The 25,399-nt window shown below is 34.4% G+C and overlaps 1 protein-coding gene across 10 annotated transcripts; it reads right to left on the bottom strand.

The window, feature by feature from the left end:
- Window positions 1-2,060: 2,060 nt before the first annotated feature.
- Window positions 2,061-23,769, bottom strand: LOC108147925 (synaptotagmin 1). Of its 10 annotated transcripts, none has more exons than XM_017274705.2 (9): window positions 16,361-16,621; window positions 15,584-15,843; window positions 15,431-15,526; window positions 14,615-14,809; window positions 13,996-14,172; window positions 8,679-8,793; window positions 7,160-7,293; window positions 4,507-4,739; window positions 2,061-4,198 (listed from the first exon to the last, which is right to left on the bottom strand). In XM_017274705.2, exons 1-8 carry the CDS (start codon window positions 16,599-16,601, stop codon window positions 4,533-4,535), a joined length of 1,425 nt encoding a protein of 474 aa, XP_017130194.1. In that variant the 5' UTR covers window positions 16,602-16,621; the 3' UTR covers window positions 2,061-4,198; window positions 4,507-4,532. The 10 variants fall into 10 exon arrangements, with proteins under 10 accessions (XP_017130194.1, XP_017130195.1, XP_017130196.1 ...); XM_017274706.2 differs by having other exon boundaries at window positions 8,679-8,787; XM_017274707.2 differs by having other exon boundaries at window positions 15,431-15,520.
- Window positions 23,770-25,399: the final 1,630 nt, after the last annotated feature.

Raw genomic sequence — 25,399 nt, 5'->3', positions numbered from 1 at the left:
ATCACGATTATTAGTTTTCAAACATTTGTTTATTGTTTATAAACATTCCTCGTCTCATTTCACATATGTTAGTTCTTGTGTGTTCTGTGTATATCTGTGTCGTTCACATCGCTAGTGTTTTACATAGATCTTCGTTCTATCTGTTGCTGTTGCTTTGGGTCTTTTTTTTTATTGTTGGGGGTACGGCTTCAAAAGTTTGGGGCCGTAGGCTCACCTGCGATTACCGCTAACCGTACACAGGTGTTAGAGTTCACTTGTGTGTGTCTTGTTTTAAATTCTTTTTGCCTCGGAAATAAAATGCTATGCTTGTCTTGCAATACAGTTGCATTATAGTATGTATATATATATATGCAGTTTATTCAATAATATTCTTTCGCTTGCAACTCTGCTTGCAAAGCCTCAATTAAAGATTCGTTTGGTAATAGCATTTAAAACATATATTACTATTATATGTGGTTTTGCTTTAGTGTTATTCTTTGTTTTCTTACCATATAGTAAATATAATTTATTTAAAATTCAAAAACAGCTATAAACAGTTTATCGTAAACAACAAAACTCCGGAAAGAGTCATCAAATGATATCCGCGAGTGTAGGTGCTGGATGAGAGTGTACGAGTATGTGTAGGTACACTAAAAAATAACAGTTGTGAAATTTCTAAATTCGTCATTAAAAATTTTGAAAACTTAAGAAATTTGAAAAAAAATATGAAATCAAATTTCCTACAATTTTAAAAGTGTACCAATTGATTCATTTTAATGGCGAATTTCTGCATTTCACAGCGCTTATTTTTTCGAGCGTTTATAGAGTCTGGATCTGAACCGAAGGATGGAGATTTCCTGCGAGACGTACGTGGGTGGACCTTATGTATGTCCGTGTGTATATCGTTTGGTTATGTTGATAATTATATTACCGTATGGTGTGTTCATACTATGCGGTGCTGTCGATGGTTATGTATAATGTTTGCTGCCCCCCGTCCGATCGCTGGGTATATAAAATGATCTCGTCAGAGGGCTTATCTTCTGCATTATGTATGTATGTTTCGTATCTATGCATATAATGCGCACGCTAGGTGGCCAGATTAACTCATATTAACATCAAACATTTTCCTATATCTTGGGTCTGTTGTACCTATAACGCATATTTCTATATCTTTGTTGTATTTGTCGTTACTCATTGTTCTTTACTTGCTCCTCGATCGTTCCCTCAGGTGCGCTCTATATGTATAATATCCCGAATCCACTGATTATATTCCCATTCACAAATTACAAACTTTTTCCAGGGTTCGTTTCAGTTTAAAATACATAGGTGCATTTTTGTTTTGTTTCCAGTGTGAGTGTTGGAGATGTTGTCAGTGGAATCGGGCTATAACTATGGTGAATGGTAGGATGCTCGATCCTGATCTTTTGATCTTCTTCGATATTGAATCCTAGGTCGGTTTTTATGCTTTTGTCTGGTTGCTAAATGCATAATGCCTGATTTATCGAATATAAATTACATACATACATATCTAGAAAATAAAAGTACATGGACTGCTACATTATTTTGTTGTCGTTTTTTTTGTTTGTTTTTTTTTCTGTGGCCTATTTTAGATTCTTATTTAGTTTTAACTTCTCTTCTTACTTTCATGCTCTCTGAATTCTTCTACTGATTTGTGCTTTCGTGATGGGCTATGCGCTGCATTCTGCTTGCTTTGAGAACGTTTCGAAATCAATATAAATTACATATACAGATATTGTATAACTAACGGTAATCGGTAATCATATACACAATTACGCGTATATTTTATAATACATTTATATGTTCGACTTGCTTTTGGTCAGTTCATGGATGTTCTCAGTGTTTGGGTGTGTGTTATCATGTGTCTGTGTGGGTGTTTTCTGGGTGTATGTGTGTGTATGTACATGTCGTTTTGGGCTAACACTTACACGGCCTTCGTTTTGGCCAGTGTAACGCTGTGTAAATAAATATATACCAACTAAAAGGAAAACACAAATGAAATTTTTGCTTTGTTTTGTTTAATATTTTATATATATAGGTGTATATATAATTTGTTTTATTCACTTTCTCAGTTTTAATTTAAATCAATAATCAACATCATTTTATATAATTTCATATAATTTGTTTAATATGCAAGTATATATAGTTTGTTGTCTTGTTTGTTTCATTTTGTTGCTGTTGTGGTTAGGCTTCGATTTTTTTTGTAAGTAATTTACCATTTGTTTAATACATATGTGTCTTTTGTGTCTTTGTCTTTTGTTGCTGTTTTTGGGTTTGAGATAATTTACAGTAATTATTTGGAAAAGCAAAGTTATTTATTTTTTTATTGAACAATACTCGTAATAAGTAGTATAACTTGTTTTTCCTGGCGTCCACTTCGATTTGTTAAATTTAGATGAATTATATTACATAAATATTTTTGGTATTTTCTCGATTTGTAAGTTTGCATTTTTGTGTTTTTTTTTTTCATTTATGCATTTCTCTTGCTTCGGTGAACATAACTACAACTGTGTAAGTGTGTGTACAGGGGATACACAGATCCCTAACTACGCTTTATCATTATCATTATAATATACCATTTACAGGACAAAAAACATCTAATGTATTAGTTGAATTTCATTTACTTTCAATATGGAAAAAATCAGAAAACCATGGCTCTTTGTTTTTCCTCTGTCTTGATTTCATTATTTTGGAATGCTCTGCCCTTGAGAGTTTAATTTAGCTTAGTTAGCTAATTTGTGTTTTTTTTAGGTAGGTAGAAGTTTTTGTAGCCGCCGCTTTTCCATATTAAAAATCCCAAATTCTTAGTAGGCTTGTGCAGCAAGAGCACAATGTTTTTTTAAGTATATATAAATGTATATTGTTTAGATGTCATATACTTGAATATAATATAAATAGTAATAACTATTATTGTTCTTAATATTTCTTTTTCTGTTTTAACATTTTGCCATAATCATTTAGTTAGTATGTATATTTTCATTAGGTCCTAATATGATTTCTAAATTAAGGAATGTGGTAAAGGCGGAAAATAAAATAACGCTTCATAGATAGTTGTAGAAACCTTAAGATTTAAGACAAAGAAGTGGAAACTAAAGATTAAGTTTAAAATCGAACGTAAATTTGTAAGTGGAAACCTTTCCTGAACTGAGCCATTTTTTCCTAAATTATTGACAAGTTAACCAAATCAATAATATACACCAATCTAATCCATTGTGCAAAATGTTCGATATTTTTTAAAGTTTAAACTGATGATATATTCCGTTGAAATCACGCTTCAAAGTTTAACTTTTTTTTATTTGCTTTTGGTTTTCTGGTTGTTTTGGATTTCTTTCTACTTATTCGTCTGATTTTGTTAGGTCGTCATAACATTAGTCTATGCAGGGGTTATACATAATATTTATATATAATATATATTTTTTATGATTTCGCCTTCTTTCCTCCTGTTAATATGTCTGCCATGTCCATTTCATTTAAACACACATAGATTTTTACTTACACAGTTAAGTACGTAATGCTCAATAATTTTAACATAATAAATAATTTACATAACAGTTTAAGTTGCCTTTACGTTCTCTGCTTGGTTTATATTTTCATTAGTCAGTAATATTATCCACTAGTAATCCTTCAACGATTGAAAAACCAATTTAAAACCGGAAAGATCCCTTTAATCATTGGACTAATTTAAAAACCAAAGTAAACTTAACATTTAAAAATTATACTCTTCTCGGTCATCCGTTAAATAGTTTGAGTATATAGAGATTTTGTATTAAATAGAACATACTCGTAGTTTTATACTTTTGAAAATTTTCAATCAGGGAATTCATGTGTGACTATATGTAAAATCGATCGAACTAATTTCGGATGTAACGGACTCAGTGAAAGTGGACACATCGCTTTCTATATAGGATTTTATAGCTTTCACTTTCACTTTCACGATTTGCTGTTCAACCAATGAGATATAACTTAGACACCTATGGTATTACTTAATCGGCGTTTTGTGTGTTCCAGTATGTTTATGTTGAGATAACTGCATAGATGAACAATTTTTGCATTAACTACGATATTTCGCTGATTGTTGCTTGTCGTTTCGGGTGAGGAGGATTCATTTGTAGCTGATGATGATGCATTCGATTTCTATGTCTGACGGTTCGCTTAAGTGTTCTTTGGTTACTTTTATACGTTTGATAGATGTGCTGTAAGTCTGTAAAACAATTCAGGCAAGTGGAAATGTTAATTATTATTTTTAAAAAATGATACTCATCTAGAAATGTCCTTAACACAAAGGCTTATTTATTTAATGTCCACCCACAAACCAATTAATATTAATCAGTCTAATATTACTGTCTTAAGATCTATGGCTGTGTATATCATTAAGATTAGATTTCCATCCTGAGGCCAAACCCTTTTTTTTGTAATTCCTAACCACATATCAAATTTCATGTTAAATGTACAAATATTTCTTTCATTACAATGAGAATGCATATCAAACTTGTTGAACTGTTTATTCACCTGCGTTGGTTATCCATGGTAGCGCCTTACTTCATGTTCTTCAGGATCTCGTCGGTCTCCTCGGGATCCTTGAGGGTGTGCCACTGGGCGATGGGCCGGCGGGGCGAGGCCAACATATCGGACCAGTGACGCAACTCGGTTCCGGTTCCCATGCAGCCCAATATGCAGCGGCCGATTGGTTCGGAGGTTCCAATACGATCATAATCCACGACGGTCACAACGAGACAGATTTTCTGCGCGCGAGTTTTGGGGAAAAAAGTGTTCAAGGAAAGTACCGGCATTAGTAGGGGATATTCAGGGTTCAACTACTTGTATCGATTTTTATTTATTTATTTTTTTTTTTTTTTTTGAACGGACTTTGCTTTTGAGTTGAAGAACTTTTCGGTATTTCAATATACGTGTTCTGTTATTGGTTTTAAGTTGTTTTTGGGGTAGAAGTGGGGAACTGTTGTTTGCTAACAGGCAGACACTACGAATGCTGTTTTGGAAAGCAGGTTATAGACAGAGGTTTTCGGCACTACGTGGAATATTTTTTTTGGCTTTGAGTGCTGTATATTAGATATAGTGCAGGCTAAGGTTAATCGTGGAGATCGTTGGGTGGAAAGTTTCCAGTTTGCACAAGCACTTTGGGTAAGGGTTTTATTTTTTCTTTTTCTTTTCAACATCTAAAGGCGTTCTCAAGCATTACAAAAAGCTCTTCCAAAAAGGAAAATGCTTGCTGTGTAGAATATTTTTTTTTTCCTTTTTTGTAAACCTTTTTGGTTTTTTTTTTTTTTGTTGTCGTGGTGAGTTAACAAGCAGATCATGCAAATGTCTATAGCTAAAGTATGAGTAGCTTTAAATAATAAATGTTGGTAAATAAACTAAAAAACTTCCTAAAAGCTTTCGATTAGCGTAAAGTGAGAAGCAAATGAAGATGTGGGCAGATATAAGTATATATATAAATATATCTCGTCTTATTTAACCTCGGGGACTAATGAACAAATTACTTTTCTCGATACTTGATAGCAGACACTTAAGCTGTGGCAAAAAGAAAAATGTTCATTAAATACGTGTAAACGAAAATGTATAATATTCAATCCCATTTGTCGTTCTTTGTTAATTGTTAATTGGTCATGGCAGGGGTGGTCCTACAATATATAGTAGATATAGACAGGGGCTGTTTGGACTTCTTGGACTTGTTGGACTAGCACACGTAACGTAACCGTAACAGAGTTCTTTCAGTTTCCAGATCGTTTGGCTATATGTTGATTGGTTTTGATGGTTTGATTGGTATTCATGGTGATACGCTATACTTCTCTGTGGTGGCTTTTTGGGTATTTATTCTGTGTATTACTGTATTTGTACTGTAGCTGTTGTGGTGCGATTTGGTATTCGATATTCAAATCAGAAGACAGTGTCAAAATAATGTACCCACGGCGATTTGGTTGCGGCGTGGTGCATTATTGACGCCGCTGGTATAAGAGTTTGCGATAGTTTGTATTATGGAAAGAGTAGTTTAAGTTGGTATTCGAATTTTTTGTATAAAGTTGTATTCTCTGTTATTCTTTGAAGTGAGCGTAGTAGTGTGTGTATAGCTCGTGCTTGGCTGCTTTATTGCATTATTGCATTATTGCTTTTCTGTTCGGATGCTTTATGCTTTACTGCTTTATTGCTATTTTGGCTTTTTTGCTTTTTTGTCTTTTTTTGCTCGACCGTGAGCGAAGCGGGCACACTACGGGCTTGCTCTCCATTCAAAAAATGCGTCTAGGACAGTGTGTGTTTGGGCATCTAGAATGCTTGAGTTTACTGGAAAAAAACACCTAAGCCACTAGGCATGCCTGCTTTTCAATGCTTTTCAATGCTTTTCAATGCTTTTTCCTCTTGCCAGATTGTCTTTAAATCGATCATTTCACATTTAACAACTAAAACATAAACCAAATAGCTGGGCTAAGCACACATCGAGGCTGGTTAAAAAACTCAAGTTCAAATCAGAAATCAGGTTTTACAAATAGTTCTCAAAAACTACACAAACAAAGGCAACAAAATCATACAAATTGCTAAATTTTTTGGGCTTCATTTTTGTTTTTTTGAATATTTACAATAGTAAATTAAGGAATTTTTGTAAATAAAAAAGCTTCAACAAATTTTGGTTAAAATTGTAAATTACAACATTTAACATTGAATACTTTTTGTTTTTTTTTTGGTTTTTTTTTTATAGGTCTTATAGAACACAAAGATTGATTAAGTTAGTTTTTTGGGGGGAAGTTTAAGATATCTTTATGGGTAATACGAAGATTGGTCTCTAAAAGTGTTCAGTTGTTTTGGTTCTGAGTTTAGTGTTGTTGTCGCTTGGTTTGGAATACAAGTATTCAATATATGGATATATATATATATACGGTATATATGTAGTATAATTAACAACAACGATTGCACGTAAGTAGGCTAGTGTGTGTTTAGAGGGAGGTTGGGTACTCAAAACTCGGTTTGGTTTGGCTTGTTTGGTAGATAGTTCAGAAGAGGACAGTAACAGTAGTAGTAGTAGTAATAGTAGTAGGTTAGTTTGTATAGGCAGTAGTAGGCAGTAATAGTAGTAGTAGTAGTAGTAGTAGTAGTAGTAGAGTAGTAGTAGTTGTGGTATTTTTATAGGATAGTATAATACATTCTCGCATACTTGTATTTGTTCAAATGGTACTTCAAATGAGAACGACTCATTATAGTAAGGGTTGAGGGTGCATTTTTTGATACTTGTCTTCTTCTTTTTCAAACGTTTGCCATTTTGCATGATTGCAATTTTCACATATGGATCTATAATATAGGAAAGAATTGAAAGAAAGAAAAAGAAAACATTTTTCGTTTTTATAACAAAGTAAAATTTTCACAATAATCTGATAAACACATCATTTTGATTGTTTTTTGGTTTTTTTTTTTTTGTTTTACACACATATAAGTAATGTACATCAAAAACTTGAATAATTATGTACTTGTTATATATAGAGTAGATCAATTGTTACTTTGCAAACACAAAAACAAATAAAAAGAACAACGAGAAAACAAGAAACAGGCCAAAGTGTAAATGTTTAATAAATTATTAATATCAATATTAAATACTAAAAAATATTGGGGTGCCATTGAAATAACCAATGATTTAAAATTACTTTAAAAGTATCTGAAAGTATGCTGTACAAATTTTTTTTCAACAACTTTCACTTCATACTTTTAGAAAACTTTTTGAATGATTTCAAATCACCAAAGATTTCCAGAACACAACTGATAAATTATAATTTTTTCTTTGGCTTGTTAACTTTTTGAAATAAATTTAAAGTTCATATTATTTACTGATTAATACCATAGTTGAACATTTTGGAACTCAGCAACGTGTTAAACTCAAGGCATACAATAGAGTTCAAATTAAAATTTATATAAAAAAAAATATCTGTTTCGTTGTTGTCCGAGCATTTCAATATCTTTATACTGGAAAATGTTCTGTTGTTTGTAAAAGCCTAGAAGAACTTTAAATTGTTTTGGATATATTCAGCGGCAACGTTTTATATTTCTTCGTCTGGCATCAGCGACCCGAAATGATGTCGAGAGTGTTTAAGTTACAAAAAAATTGTACAAATTACATGCAAAAGTGAAGCTAAGCAAGCGATTTTCGGTCGATTTTGATTGTTTGGCATAGAGCGTAAAGTTGATTTTGGTTTTCTATTTGGTTGGCCAGGCATAAGTAAAAATTGTGCGAATATTTCGGGATGGAAACGTTGCCGGACGATAAATATATCCATTGGTTAATGAACTTATTGGAATTTGTAGCGTACGCGAATCGGGTAAAATACGGTTAAAGTATGCAAGTTGATAAGTTGGCGCTAATTGATAGTTGAAAAGTAGTTGACATAAAGTAGTTGGAATAAAAGTTATATTTCTTTGCTCTCTTTCATGTTTTTCTTTTTACACAGCAAACGTTGCCTTGGCGTTTGCACTGCCTCAATGTTTAAGTAGTTAGTATAGAAATGAAAGAAAGTGTATGCCATAAAACGGAAAATAAAACGAACAACGTACGTCACACACACTTAGCTAATTTTACAAACACAGAAAGCAACAAAGACGCCGACAGAACCGCTGGGGATCCAACAAAAAATGGATCTCAGGACCCCGATCGAATCTGCCAGCGCTTCGGTATAACGCCACATTACCAGACAATCCGCCCACGTCCATCTTCTTCAAGTTCTTGGCCTCCAGAATGACAACGGTTAGCTTTCCGGCAGTCGGCACATATCGCAGCGAGAAGCAGATGTCTCCCAGCTTTTCCTGTTTGACGAAATCCGGAGAAGAGTTTACGGAAGGGTTAGTAAGGAGGTATGTTCTATTTTCATTTATTTCGCATCAAACAACATGTCACACAGACTCTATTGGTACATTTACATACATATCCATTTAAAAATATATAGGGGTTAATAGTTTTATATAGTTTCTATATCGAGTTGGGTCGCCTGATCTTATTGATCATCAGAAATTCAAAAAATAAAACAAGTCTTTAAATTTCAAAAGTATCAGTTACAAATTTTTATAATAGTTTTGTTAAAAATTCTTTATGGCATAAAACCAAATTTCTAATAATATAACAAGAATTTTGGAAAAGATTTAAATATTGGGCAGAAGTTAGCTTCAACAGACAACTAGCTTTTGAAAGCCGACCATTAAATTGGACTTAAAGTTCACAATATATAATAAATTACTATTCAGATCGACCATTTCGACCACATTGAGCAACCAAATTATATTTTCCGGTTAAGAAACGCCAAACTAAGTCGAGATATACAGTTGCACAGTAACAAGTATATATAAAAACCAAGGATATCAGTATAAACATTAAGACAGATTATACACGTGGAAATTAGGAGAAATCAAATACACTCGGTATAAGTTCAAGTTTTAAGGGATTTTTTTTGGGGGTGGGGTGAACAGTACAGTATTTTTAAGCAATTGTTACAAGAACCTTAGTTCTTTATATTATTGACACAAAACAAAAATGCCACATAAAAGTACATTAAAACATTTACTGCACGTCTTAGAGCTTCGATTTTTGGTAAGTGTAAATATATACCTATATATATGTATATCAGAGAGAAGAGTATATCCAAAGAAAAACTGAAGAAACAAAGGCAAAGTATTAAACTGAAATTAAACTCGTTGATATTGTTCAAGTGTTTATTTGGTTTATTGGGGGGGTTGTGTTTTTTTTATTATGAATTGTTAACCATACCAAAACTTATAGTTTATGTTTTGAGTTATATTTCTTTTTGGTTTACTTTTAATAACGTATTTTTTTCGTTTCCTTTTATTGTCTTTTTTTCGATTGTTATTGTATATTAAAAACACCCAGCTCAAAACCGACTGCACAAAATGCAAAAATATCTTGGTTTTCAAAAATTTTCTTAGAAACTATTTTTATGAGAATAGAAGAAGATAGAGACAGAGATATAAGAATTTGAAATCAAGCATAGTTGAACCGATTTTTATGTACAGTATAGAGACTAGTTTCCGAGCTCTAGTTGGACCCGTTCTCGGAGGTACATTAAAATGAATAAAAATGTTACACAAAATAACTTACACAAGAAGTAGAGAATTGAATTTCGTATGTACATGATAAGGTATTAAAGAGCGTATATTTTACAAATGAAAATCTATCTAAATACTCAGTATTGCTATTGTTTATAACATATATTATATCCTAGGCTGGTTCAAACCGCTTGCAGTGGGCTTTAGTTTAGTTTTTTACTTCTTTTCTTTCGTATTATAACACAAACCAATCCGATGCCAATTCCTCGAGCACTTCTCCAAGGGTCAAACTAACCCGGGCAAACAAAACTGTATTTGTTGAACTATATAATTTGTTAGCTATAGAAAATGTGGTTGTGTGTTATTTGGATTAGTTAAAAAAAGTTTCAAGACAGAGACAGAGAGCGAGCGAGCGAGACAGACAGAGAGAGCGAGCGAGCGTTATAGAGAATTTATAGAGTTTTATATCGGAGTCACTTACCGCAACTTTATAGGGATTTAAATATTTTGATTCTCTGAATTCGATTCAAGTTCAGTTATCATTTGATTGATTTTGGGTGCCTTTCAAAATATTCTTTGTTAAATGTTTGGTGAATGTCTCATGGAAACAAAAATGTCTATAATCATAATCGAAAACGAAACGAACAAATAAATCGAAATCGGAAAACAAGATTATTGAGCATTGTTTTTTGTATTTGACTGTCATCGAAGCTCTGCTTACACATTACAGTACACAATCAAGAGTTATGCAAATCAAAACATAAGTACAGTATACACATATCGGGCGAGACAGCGACAGAGAGCTAAACACAAAAATGAAAGACTTAAATAAGCGTTTTATATATTTAATTAGTTCTTTGACTGGTCCAATGGTTTGGCTCTTGATTTGGATACATTTTTACTTTTGCAGGTCGAACAGAATCGTAACACAAACACAACGAACAGAACTTTGAACACATTTATGACGACAACAACCAAAGCAAATAACGATAATTATGAATCTTCTTGGCTTCGTTCGTATACTTACATGGATTTTTAGGCATTTTGTTCAGGTTTCGGATTGATTTCCCCATGGCATGAGTCAAAAATTTCGAGTACAGTTTGAAAATTTCGAGTTTTCGAATTTTGTGATAACAGATTTGGATTGTTTTTTTTGTTTTTTTTTTATTTTTTTTTGAGCGATACGTTTAAAAATAATTAAAGAGAAAAATGAAGAGCGTATTAAAAATTATTGAATTCCATTTCCATTAGAATTTTGATAAGTATCAATGTTGTTTTTTGGCAAATTTCAAAAAGGTAATGGTTTTCGTATAGTTTTGTAACCAATTAATGGTCGTATGTCCGTATTCAATGTATATGTGAGTTTGCTTTCTAATACTTAGTGTGGTTTATAAATTAGTTTAAAGTCGTAAGCAAAAGGAATAGCATGCAGTAGAGTAAAAAGTTATTTAAAAAGGTATATTGCAGTGTTTCTAAACTATCTGTAGGTAAGTTTTAGTATTCACATTAACAAAAGTTAAAATATTTTTTTCATTTGGCATTAAAGCTTATGCTTATTTTCTTGGCATAATATTATTCGGCCAGCATTAAACACTTGTTGGATTTTTTATTCGCTTAATGGATAATTAGTGAGTCTAAGAAAATTTTGATTTAACACTTTAAACTGATTTAAAATTTTAAATCAATGGTCTTAATGTTTTTAACTAAATCGGACATTCTATTAAACGATTTTTAAATTTAAAAACATGGTTTTACAAAAATAGTTGATAAAGTCCTCCAAATGTTTAACATTTTCGGCTTGCCGAAAAACATTTTATCAGACAAATCCTTTTTTTGTCTGGCATTCACAGGCGAAAAATTTAAGCTTTTTTCCATTTCTGAAATTGTGTTCTTATGTCTGTATGTGTGTTTGTTGAATTGTGTTTATGTATTTATATTTGTATTTGTATTTGTACAGGACTTTTGTGCATTGTATTTGTGTGTTTATTTGTGTTTCTGTGTTTAGATCTTTTCAAAGCATTCATTCCATCATTTGACCAATTCAATGTACATAATCAATGCAAATATTTTACAACATTTTCATTTATTTATATAACTTATTAGTTGTTATTCCAAAGTATTTCTTTTGTGCGTTTAAGTTGTGTGTGTTTTTGTGAGTTGTTATTGAGGAAAAGAAAGCGTGTGTGTTTGTGTATGAGTAAAAGTTGGACAGACTTTATGCAAATAACTTGGGGTGCAAAAGTTGAGTACTACTGTAAGAAAGTTATGCAAAAGTTTTTTAGTATTTTCGACGCTTAATTGTTCCAATCAGGGTGCAAACCAAAATTATGTGAGTAGTGTCGTTTGGGGAAAAGATATAGATTCAGCAACTTAATATTTATATCAGCATGGTCAACAAATGGCGAGGATTTTCTGGCCCGAAAACGGGAAATAAAGTATTGGGGAAAATTGGAGAAGGCTAGAAGTAGATTGGCGGTGGGAAAGTCTCTCAACCATGCTGATTTATTTTAGCTTTTTCTTATGCCACAGGTTTTCTCAACAAATTAATATTGCAGTGTGATCATTTGCATATGGAAATGTGAAAACATTCGTCATTTTTATTACTCGGTTGCAAACAAGACAGCCCAAACATAGATAAATCGTTTATATTAATACAAAAATTCAACTACAATATTAATGATGCGAGAAAGAATGCAGACATAACAATATATCGGATATATAGCATGTATATATTTATGAATATATAGAAAGAGACAGAGAAAAAGTCATAGAACAATCGCTCAAGACCAAATTGATTGATTATCGTGGGAAATAAGTTTTGAAGATTTATCAGGTTAGTTTGTGGTTCGATGCATTGGTTATTATAATAGTAATCGTTAAAGACAGCTTTTGTGTACAAGAGCGACAGTTCACAGAGACAGAACTGGTTATATAGAGGGAAAATCATAAACTCAAATCATGTATGCAAAGGTGTTAAAGAGTTCTCGTTGTATTTTGGTTTTGGTTTACGTAAGAATTTAAAGCATGTTTTTGTATTTACCTTCTACAAAAGTTCAAGAAAACAAGAGTTTTTTATATGTTTCGAAATCAATTTTTTTTGGTTTGTTTCAGAGGGGGGAATTGGAGAAAGAGAAATTTAGAGTTTTATTTTTTTTTTGTAGTAGTTGTTGTGTCGGTTGGTTGAAAGGGTTCAAGGAAAATTATAAAACTGTCGGAGAGTGTGGTGGAAAATCAAGGGCACAATTCCCACTTGATTTTCCCCTCTGTTTGCTGTTGGTTTTCATTGTTGAGTATTGCTTATTTAAATGGTAAGATAATTTCTGTTATTTATTTATATTTGCATTTTGAACTGGGTGTGTAAAAGTTTCGTTCGAGACTCGGAAAACTTTTGCTTGTCTGTTTCACGAAGTTTTTATTGTTTTGTTGATATATATATTGTTTTTCTGTTTTGGAAAGTTTTTCACTGTAATTGTCTTTGTTTCCCTGCCCTTAAAAGTATTTTGAAGGGGGCGGGGAATATGGGATCGTTGACTTTAAAACAAACATATCTAGTGGGTGTCACACAAATGCTTTGATTGCTTTCTGTTGTATTTTCATTTTTTTTTTGATTTTTTGATTTTTTGGTCGTGGCTGAAGTTCGAATGCAAAATACACACAAAACACAATCATCGTAAGTAGGTGTTCAAGATTACAGAAGTCAACAAATATCACACGATTTCAGTGTTGGTTTGCGGGCTTTTTCGGCTCGATAACTCAGAGTAGAAGTAACGAACGCAATAAATGATAAGAGTACGAAACAGAGACAGATCTCAACTGATGTTCTTGAGTTGGATAAAAAACACTTAGAGGCACATCGAGTTGTATAGTATACATAGACAGAGATAGAGAGTTACGGATAGCTTGGATAGTACTGGTGACCCCGAATTGGACCCCGGCCCCGGCTCTACATACCTGTCCGCCCTCCCCTTCAACGCTGACCAAATCGCGCCACTCCTCGATCGTCTGCGCCAAGTCAATGGTGCACAGCGGCACCTTCACCTCTCCAATCTGGTCGTGCTTCGAGAAGCGATCGAAGTCGAAAATGGCAAACACGAGCGTCTTGTTCATGGCATCGGCATAGGGCAAACTCTGTGATATAAAATATATATTTAGTAAAATCTACTTATAAAATTGGTTAAGCAATCGAAGTTCTCAAACAGTAGAATATAAAAGAAAATTCTAGATTGTCATATCTTTCAAAACTATCCGGGAATTAGGAATACATTTATATCTGAATTGATTGTATAATAGCATACGTATTTTAAGGTGTTTAAAGTTATTTAATGTTTAAATATTTTTTATAGAGATACATTTAGCCATCTAATAAACTTGGTAACACAATTAAAATTCTTAAATGAGACTTTACATCTCTGCATTTGCTGATATTAACATAATATTTGTCCAAATCAATTTTAGTTTCAAGAATTTACATTTTTGAATATAAAGATTTTTTTTAGTAAAAAGATTTTAATTATTTATTTTTTTTTTTAGTTTGAGAATATCAACCATAATCTTATCATGGTAATCTTACCTTAAAGGTGAACGTTTCGTTGAAGACCGGACTGAGGGTCTTGCGGTGCACTTTGGTCTCGAACTTTTTCTTCTTGTCGGGCAGCAAGTACACCTTGACATAGGGATCCGAGGTACCGCCCATGTCCAGGGCGGGCAGCTCCTCAGCTTGGATTACCGTCACGGCCAAACTATTGGAGTTGAAATCGTATTCCAGCTGCAAGAGAGAAGTTCAAAGGACGGCACCAGCAGGGGATTTGGTTTTTGGCCAAAGAAGAGACAAACAAAAATTATATATTAGTAAGGATTTAAAACGTTTTGTATGTTTTTAAAATAAATGTGGTGGTTAGGTCTAATTTGAGAATGCTTTGCTCAAGGAAAATAGAAAAACCATTCTTAACACTCAAAGAATATTTTAGGGTATCAATAAGGTCAAACACATAAATATATGAATATTATTTACCCAATTTAATTTTTTTATTAACAAAAAATTTAAATAAAAAATTCCCTGTTATTTATAATATTTTTTTTTTTAATTTTATGATAATTTATTTTCTTATTTTTTGAGCGAAGAATGCTATTCAGTGGAATCACAATTTTGGATTTAATGTAATTTTGTTTAGTGTGATTTGAAACCTTGAAGAGGAAGTTACAAGTTATAGTTATAGTACTGAGTATTAAATGTCCTTTCTGTGAGTGTGTTTCTCCGTGGCACAACAACATCAACTCTGCCCATATTTATAGAATACCTATCTGAGTTTACGTTTGGTTAGTTTCGTATTCGGGAGGTAAGTTTCTGGGGAGCTGTGACTCGGAATTGGTGATGTGATTAACCTACCTTGAAGTTGAGACGCCCCAGCTTCTGTTCGCTCTGCTTGTCCTCCTCGTCACCCTCTTCGGCATTTTCGGTGAGTTCCTCCATATCAGGCTGAACCTATGACATACCAGAACCCAATAACTACTAAGATTTGATGGCGCGTCAGACACTTACTTTCTCCTTGTACGCCGATCCCAACAACTGTACCGACTTCATGTCGACACCCTTCTTACCCTTACCATCTTTGGTTCTTCGCTTCTTCAGGAATCTCCGCACACAAAAGAAGATTATACCAAAGACGACGAGGAACACGAGAATGATGATGGCCACCACGCCCCATGTGGGCAGGCCCGTGCGTTCGGCGATCACCTCGGTGACCACTTCGCCGACATGCTCGATCTTTTTGATAACCGGCAATGAGGTGGTAGTGGATTCTAAAAAACAGAAATTGGTTGACTATACTTTGCAACTAATAGCTAAAGGGAGTTAACTTTGTATTTATACAAGCCTAGGGTAATTACAATTTATATGATACCCTGGTAACAATAGTTAATTATCAATAACGAATATAAATAAATGTAAATGTTTGTACGTTTCGCAAGCTTCTTATAATTAAAGTCCTTAAACAAATTTTCCACATAAAACTCCAAAAATAAAATCATTAGCAATGCAAATAATGTGCCAAATATAAAATTTCATATATTGTTTAACTCAAAACAAAATTCCCAACAATTTTCAATAATATATAAACATTTTTGGTTGATGTGCATCCAAAAAGTATTATTACAAATAATAAAAACATTTAAGTTAAGGTTGGTATCATTATTCATTTTAGAACAAAGCCTTAAAATAGCTTAAAAATCTTTTAGTTAAAGAGTTTAAGTGTTTTTTGGCAATGTATCTTTTTAAGAAAATTTTTCGAGCTAGCGCTGATCTTGTATTTAAACTCACCCTGAGCCTCTGTTGTTGCACTCCGTGTTGTTGATTCCACCTGTGCGATTCTTTGACTGGGCGCTTCCGCCGCCTTTTCGGCAAGGAGTTCCTGTTCCTGCCTGTCCACCTCACGGAACTTGGAGTGATGTGTTTCTTGCAGCTTCTGGTCCACGGATTCCAGTTCCGTAGCCGGCTCGGGCGCTGGCGCTGGATCCGCTTCCGGTTTGGCGTCCGCTTCCGATTTTGCATTTGGCGGCATTTTGTTGTGTTGTGTTGTTGCTGAAATATAAGTCATTTAATAAGTAAGTTATGGGTACATTTCTAACATCATTTTTAATGAGCCATTTGTGACCCCTTTCAAGTCACTCAACTTGTGCAAGTGCTTATGATATGGGCGGTTAATTTCCAGGCTGTCGTTGTGTTAAAAATAGCGCGAAACAAGAGTATGACCGCAAAGAAATCCCACAAAAGTCGTTAGCAACTTTTCCGACACTCGCATCCTTGAAACACTAGAAATGCGCTGACGGCGTCAACTAAAACTAATAGTTGGGTGGCTGGTGTGGAGAACGCACCAAGTAAAAGTGCTTATCCTTAGCCAGCCAAGGGCACACGCACTCTCCACCCCCTAAAACACACCCCCCACACACCATCCACTTTATATAAGTAAGCAATTCTGTACAATGGCACCCACACAAAACGCTTTCAAATGGCTGGATATAGGGATCCCAGTTTTTCTCATTTTACCCTCTTTCCTTTCTAATTGAATTCATTAATATTAACACCGAGCTGCTGGCTCTTCTGTTCTCCATCTGCTTTGTAGTCCTTCGGGTTTGAATTTTTCCATATTTTACTTAATTTCATTTACTTTAACAACTTGAGCCGCATTAATTATGGACGCGAGGGGAGGCAGCTTGAGTTGGGTCCCCAGCTCTTCGTTTATTGTTGTCAGACATCTTTTGACCCTGAACTGCTATTGCTACTGAGACGAACCCCCGGGATTCGGGGGTTCCCCCAGCTGGATATCTGTGGGTACTCATGTCTCGCTGATTGACAATAAGCTGGCTTTTTTATAACTAAGCTTCGCTCCGCTCGAAATTGCTATTTGCTGGCTGTTCCTTCAAAAGTTAAATGACGGCTGTCATCCGAAAAAAATATTAATAATAAATTTTGGAGATTAAGGACTTTACGATTTTTTCAGGAAAATAAATAAATTAATCATTTCGAATACAGACAAATATTTTAAAGTTAAATGTTTGCTGTTGCAGTAGATATAATATAATATAATAGAGTAATAAAAAAAGGACAAAGGACAAACAATTCAAAATTTCACCTTAACTAATACTTTTTATCTTAATTATTATTTTATTTATTTTATACTCAACAAAAGAAAAAGTATTAAATAATTTTACCAACAAATTACAATTAATTAAATTAGGTAATTAATTAAAGATGTAAACATTTATATTTTAAGTAAGTCCCATACAACGTTTACAATATTATTTTACCTCTTAAATTTTGAATACCATTAGGAGCTTAAAATTGTCATTAGACAGCCAGAGTTAAAGACAAATAATATATAGCAACCAAAACCACTTTACCACCCATCAAATAAAAAGGAAAAAAAATAGTGTAAGAGCAATTTAGAACCAAAGTGACTTCAAATTGCTGCTGCTGCTGCTGTGGCTCGGCACTTGTTTACTTAGCAAATGACGTCAAAGGACATCCATACCCTGTCACACGTTTCTCCAAGTCCGCCAAGCCGGCGTAGAAAACTCGGAAAACTCGGAGAGCTGCTTAAATGAAAAGCCCGAAGGCAGCTTTGTTTATTCGGTCCCATAAATATGCTTAAAACTCTAATGTTCTGGATGCCAAGCGTGTAGAAAATTTAAATGCAAACACTGTGTTTGCCTACAAAGAAATTTTTTTTGGGGGGCGAACTTCTAAATACAATTTGCATGGAAAATGGGCGAAAATTAGGTTGTGCGAGTTGTTTGCCTTCCATAATTTTTTATTTAATTTAAGAAACCATCACCCGGAACGTTGAACGATTTTAAGCCATTTAAGACCGAAAAATAAAGTTTTTATATATTTAAGTATGCAATGATGTCCGGTTGTGCTATGTTAAATGTTTTTTTGAATGGAAATGTTTAGTTATGAGGTACTCTTTAATCTTTATTTTCTATTGACATTCATTGACACTCATCCAGCACTTTATTTTTAAAACATTTCAATTACAAAATTAATGTTTAAAATGTTACTTTTATTTGGATTGGTCAAGGACTCAATTAAAACCAAAGTGGGATTTATTTGTTAAAGAAATATTCACGAGATTTATTAATGTATACACATAATTATTGGGCTTATGAAAATCACGACTTTATTCGAATAAACAATCCCAGCGACTGTCACAGTAAAAGAAAGCCTGCTCGTAGCTTTCCTATCTTAAATTTGTGAAAAATTTTTTGTTTCTAACGTTTTGATTATAAATATTATATATGTGTACTAATCGCTCGTCTTCTTATCGCTTTCTTCTCTTGAAGCTGACTTTCGGCTTATCTTGGGTTCACTATTCAAAACTGGTTGACGAATAAACAAAAGAAATGGAATAAGAATAATGGTTCTGTTTTCAGTTTGTTATTACTTAGAACACTTACGTTTTCAATTAAATTCTTCTATACCCATTAAAATTTGGTTTAAGTATATTTTCAAAGCAAAAATAATATATATGAGTCCCATTTTGTTTTCTTTCAAAGGAAACTACTTCTTTATATCACAGAACTTTAGGCCAGCAAATACATTCTCAAGAAATCAATAAATTTAAATGCATCTAGGACAAGTTTTTCCGTAGAGAGGCTGCCTGGAAATGACTTCATGGACAGAAGGAATAAAAATAAGAGCGGAGGCAATAAAAAATGCTAAGCTAGAAAGTGTCACGATTCCCGGCTGATCCCTTGACAAATTGCGTTGCAGCCTGGTGGCAGCTAAATAAAATGGACAAACACTTGGCCGGAACTTCCTGCCCCGGTAAACTCATCCATAATAAATGTACACGCAACAATCAGAAACACCTCCCAAAAAGGGGCCCGGAAAATGGCAATCAAGTCATCCAAAGCCAAAGCACTTTGTTGGTCATATTTTATTAATGCACCAAAAATCTTGGGCTGAATTATGTTCGGCGGCATAAGGGCAAAAGTACCTGCAAGAAAACCGTCAGGTTAACAAGACCCAAGATGTGCAACTACTACGATTTTGAGGCAAGGAAAAGAAGGTCACAAATATTGTATGCGGTAGTTGCCACAATTTTGTCATTCTGCCAGCTTTTCGTGCCACTCTCTTTATTTTGCACCCGGGTCAACGGAGCGTATGTATGGGTTTGCTGGTATTTTGCGGTGCCCACTTGTCTGGCCCCCGAAAAAGTGGCAGCGAAATAACAAACTACGCAGTTCGGAACGGTTTCGTGTCGGGCCATAAGCAAAATTATATATTTAGAGCCAGAACAGCTGCTTCCCATATTTGTTATTGTCGGCACTCAAATTCGCAAAAAGCTCGAATGGTCAGTGAGTTCATTGTTGAGGACCCAATTGATGGGCAAACATTTCCAGTAACTGTCAAAAGTGCCATAAGCAAGAATGGAGTGTATTTTACTCAGGTCAGTTTGCAAAGAATATTTAAAATTGCGAAAAAGTAAAGCAAATCTTATTTAAGGCAGCAATTAAGTGTTTGAACTGAAAACAATACTATTAATACTATTAAATTCGTAAAAAAACAAACTCAAGTACTTGAAGTTTTAAAATTATTAATAGGAAAAGGCACAAGTTACTGATCTTGTTATTATATTACCACACCTTTGGTTAATTTTTTGATTAATTTACCTTAAAATAGAATTAGCTTCTATGCCCTGGACCCTACTTAATTATTTAAAGTTCATTTAGGGATTCCATCACGGGCAATAAGTGTGCTTTTCCAGTATAAACTCCTGAGTTTTGACCTTTGGCAAAGTGTCTATAAATAGACTGCTGTCTGCAGCTCCTCCACCGATTGTGGGCGGTGGTGCAGAAATCTGATAGCGGTTCTGTGGGTGGTGCATTGCAGTGACACAGAAAACGGGCCACAAATATCAACAATTGGCTGTGGTTACTAGCTAGATTAGGGGTAAATTCACATCATGATAAGATAATTTTGCCTCATCAAACATTCAGTGGGTAGGCGGATACTGGACACGTAAAAAAGCCAAACTAAAACTCAAGTAAAAAGCGTGATGTACCGAGCTGACAATCAAGCTGTCAAAACAAATTAACATTGGCCAGAACTGAATAGATAGACAGGCAGCCATTATCCATTACCGGGCCCAAACAAAAACACCGTCGAGTCGAGCTAGTCCGCAAAAAAAGGGATTCGAATTAGGATTCGGATCTATGGCAACATCTGTGAAACCCACGCACGTAATACGGATGAATCGAAACTCGGAAGGAGGTCCTCGAAGCTCCCTCACAGCGGGAAACGGGTAAACTTTTCTTTTTCCGAGCCGGAGAGTGGAGATTACTCGGAGAGCGAAAAAACGGAAAAGCGGAAAAGCCACACATGCCCACAGTTTGCTCTCTTTCCTACTCTCTCCTTACTGCGCACATAACCCAGAGAAGGCAACAAAATAAAAACTCGGGAAAATGGCAAACGAACAAAAAAAAAAAAGAAAAGTAATGAACATAAAAGGAAAACCACAGTAGACGATGGAACAGGACTATGCCTGAGGAATGAAGAACGAAGAATGCCCCGAGGAAAAAAACAATTTTCCACATCATATGCTTTTCGCTTTCATTTAACAATCGTCTCGGTGTTTTTAAAATCAAAACTTAAGCCGCCACGAAAATTTCATTCATATTCTCGAATTTCACAAAAGTTCTCTTCTTCGTTTCGGGCGTAAAGGGTCAAAAGTACGCGGGCGCTTTCGAGACAACTTGATTATTGGCAATTATGTGCGGTTTCCCGAGCTTGTTTGCAGCATTTTTATTGCGAGGTTTCGGCAATGCCCTTAATGGCCTGCCCCCCAGGAATTCCGTCCCAATTTCTGGCTGTCCAAAGCTAATTAGCTAAAGGAAAGACTAAATCAAGTTTAGCTCTTATTAGACTAAGATAAGAGGCGCCCCATGAATAAGTGATATGTGTGATTGGGAAGAGGATTTGGCAGTCTGGCAGCTAATAAACTTAATTAACGAAAAAATATGTCCCAACCTTTGGGATTCAATAGGAAACCAAATTGCTGAGAATGTTGACCCAACAGAACAACTTTGGCAACTCTTTGGAATATATAAAACATTAATTTTATTAATTCAAAGAAATATAGATTATAACATTAAATAAATAAAATAAAAACATTTATTAATATAATTCAAAAAATTATGTTTCGTAATCTTTATCATTAAAATATTTTTTAATACGCCAATTAAAGGTTTTATGATTTAAAAACATTAAAAAACGTTTAATAAAAAAAGGTTTTGTAGCAATAACATATTAATTCTTAAAAAAACATATAATTAAATAAATAAAATCTTTTTTGGGTGCGGCATGATTAGCTTTTCTGGCTTTACTAGTTTCGGAGTTAAGGGCTTAAAGTTTACTGTCTAAAGTTGAATTTTAAACATAACAAATTTCTCCAAGGTATTTTAGGACTTTGAAATTTCTGTTGCTAATTAATATTAATTTGGAATTTGCATAACAAGTTTCTTATTTATCTTCTTATATTGACATTTGGTAAAAAAATACTTGTATTAGGTTTAATATTACATCAAAAAGTTAGCATTGTTCCTTTCTCTTTACTTATAGTTGATACCCCAAAAAGCGCGCTACACTTTCGTGAAGAGCGGAGTTGGACTCACCTCCTAATCAGAAATGTTGCCAATGTTTCTCCAATCAGCAATCGGGACCCAGACTAGCGTTAATAGCTCGGCTTCGCTTTCCTCGGTATTTAATGTGCTTGTTTATCGTCCGCTTTATTAGTTGGATGATGGGTTTTGAGCAGCGTTAAACGAGGCGGGACTCCGGCGGGGGGAGTGGAGTGGGGGCGGCAGCAGTGGCGACGTCCTGGCAGGAAGGATGATGATGATGATGATGCGGGTCCTGGCGCTTGTCGGTGTATGGGTGTGTGTGTGTGGGTGCTGCTCCTGCTGCTGCCTTCTCTTTTTGTTTTTTTTTTTTTTTTTTTTTTTGTGGCTGGCTTTGGCTAGTGAGGCCGCGGCTCGCTAGTCTCACATGAATTTCGTATACTTTTGTTTTGTTTTAAATAATTGTCAATTTATTGAATTTATTTAATTTAAATATATTATGTAGAGGGTCAGACGCGAACGGAGAGAGAGAAAGAGAAATACAAAGAGAGAGAGTGTGAGAGGGCGGGCGAGATACGCTGCGTATACGTAATATCAAAATACAATGGTATGCGTAAATATTGATAGAGCGAGTTTTACTTTGTATGTGATTTTGTGTTGTGTCTCTTTGCTCAAAAGGTTCCAAGTGCGAGTGTGTGTGTGTGTGGGCAGAGAGAGAGAGAGAAAGAAAGAGAGTGGGAGGTTGGCAAATTCGCTTTTCCTTCGAAGAAAGCAAATTCAGGATAGAGATTTTCTTAGGGCCTTTTTATTCGTCCTTTTTTTTGTGTCTTTTTTTATTGCCTCTTTCAGCTTCAATTGAGCTTTTCTCTTTCTCTCGAACTCAGACACTTAAAGTTGATATGGAAAACTTTTTTTTATAACTTTAAACTTAATTATTTATTAATAATGAGGTCTAGAAAGAATTTTTGCCGTTTTTAAAATCACATTTTCCAAATATTAATTCCTGGTTTTCAACTGGCCACCATACACCACCACAATAATCGTGTGGAAAAATCAATATCCCCGCAAGTGGCTCAAATGCGTTTTCACTTTCAATAATAGCCCATTTTTCTGCGTTTCTTTCATTTTCGCACTGCACATTGGAATTTTCAATTAAAATTTTCTTGCGTAGCTGCCATTTTTCCTCGAATTTGCTGCGAAAAATTCTGATACACAAAAAATGTTCTCCTTTTCGTCAACGCGTGCTAAACACACACACACACAGACACACACAAAGTCGAACACACGCACCCACACACATACACACGCGCACAACACTTTTCGGGGCTTTTGGATGGCGTTTTCATTTATATAACAAATAGTAAATCACTTTCACCACATTGCCTTCTTTTCTACCAATTATTCGTTTAATTTTCAATTATTATTTTAGCAATTTTTTTCGGAGATTTTCCTTGGATTTTGCAACTTTGTATGTGGCTCTAGAATTTTTCTTTCCCATTCACCTTCAGCCTAGCGCTTTGTACTTCAGCAGTCAACTTCCACGGTCGATGTTCATTCGCGTTTTGGCCCACACGCTCCAGGAGCAGCTATGAAAAGCTTGGGCCACTCGCCAAGCAGCCAAAGAGCGAACCGGTTGGGGCATCGATTTTGGTTTGCTGGCCAGCGGGTGAGCGGGGCTTGGGGCCGCCATCCGGAGCTTTTGGCCAGTGTAGACCTCGGAGGAGAAGGGTCTGGGCCAGCTGGACTCGGCTCAGCCCTACGATTCTAGGATCTAAAAAAAGATAACATAAAAAAATATAATTATTTAAGGACCTTTTGTTAGATTTTCAAAACCATTTTCTTTCGATCTTGGGTTTTATCTGAAAAATTTATTTAAAATACAATTTTATTTTGAAAAGTCTTCGGCCTTATTGCAGTACAAAAATATTAAGTTGTTTTTATATATATATTAAATAACTTAAACTTAAGCTAATATAAAAGTGTGTTTATTTTTTTACTGTTTTTAATTTTTGTATTTAAAAAATTCCAGAGTTAAAATTTTAATTAAAATTTAAATTTTATTATTGTTCCAAAAGGGTTTTTTTTTCTAATTTGGAATATTAAAAAAATCCTGCCGCATACCAAATTTAGCTAGACGTTATCGCCATATTTCTCTTCTTCCCAATTCTCAAAAAGAAAGTAAACAGCTCATTTAAAACCTGTTCGCAGGATATATTTGGGTGCATGCGTACTGCACGAGAATTTTCTCATTGACACACAAAGTTGTCAGCAAGGACATTGCTTTAGGGTGTGGGGTTGATTAGCTGAAGCTCATGTTAACAAAGCTATTTTGCTGAGCTTTTTTTGAATGTGTTAAAACCCCCCAAAGCTGTCTCTTAGTTTTGAGAAAAGATGTACAGATGGCGCCAGTGTATCATTTATCACCCCTAGATTTCGACAATTGTAAATCTAATTCCTTATGATTTATTTAACCAAATCAGATATATTGATTTCATAGTGCTGAACAAAATTGGTTGACAAATGATTTATTTCTTTATGTTGTAATTACTTACAATTCAAAATAAATACGCAGTTGTTAAAAACCAGAATTATGTAAATTGTGATTTGGAATCTGAAGAAATCATTTTAGTGGGTATTTAATATTTGTTTTTATTCTAATATAATCCAACATATTTCCATAAAACTTTAATTCCAAAGTTCTATGGCAGTAATCTCTAATGATTCATTGGTAATCCTTTACGGCCGGGTACATAAATCACAACATCGAATAATGGTCACCTTCACTTCAGAATCAGGTGTTCAGCCATAGGTTTACACACCCTCTGTTCGTGATTTTCCGTATCGTTTATCTTTATAACTCTTGCACCGAAATTATTAATCGCGCAAAGAAATTAATTAAACGGCTAGTCCTCGGTCTTGATCGCGATGGACCGCTATTATTGATGATTGGACCGGAGAGCTGAATGTAAACACGCACTCACGCACTTATCACTTCCCCTTGTTATATGGCTAATGGTTAATGGGCACCGACTTAGTGGTTTGTGGTCAATGGGTACTTGAACTTGCTCCCGGGTGGCGATAAGAAATGCGGCACGCGCTCAATCTGATTTGGCCGTGGGGCAATTGCAATATTGGGGTTGTCGATGGCAATTAATTTGTTCGGTTTTTGCATCGGTAAAATAACAATAATTATAACCCCCAAAAGAAAAAAAAATCAACTTGCATCCCCAGATTAGAT

Source organism: Drosophila elegans, unplaced genomic scaffold, assembly GCF_018152505.1.
Source record: "Drosophila elegans isolate 14027-0461.03 unplaced genomic scaffold, ASM1815250v1 contig_814, whole genome shotgun sequence".
Taxonomy (NCBI): Eukaryota; Metazoa; Arthropoda; class Insecta; order Diptera; family Drosophilidae; genus Drosophila; species Drosophila elegans.
Note: the sequence above shows the minus strand (reverse complement) of the source record. Positions and strands in the feature narration are given on the sequence as shown.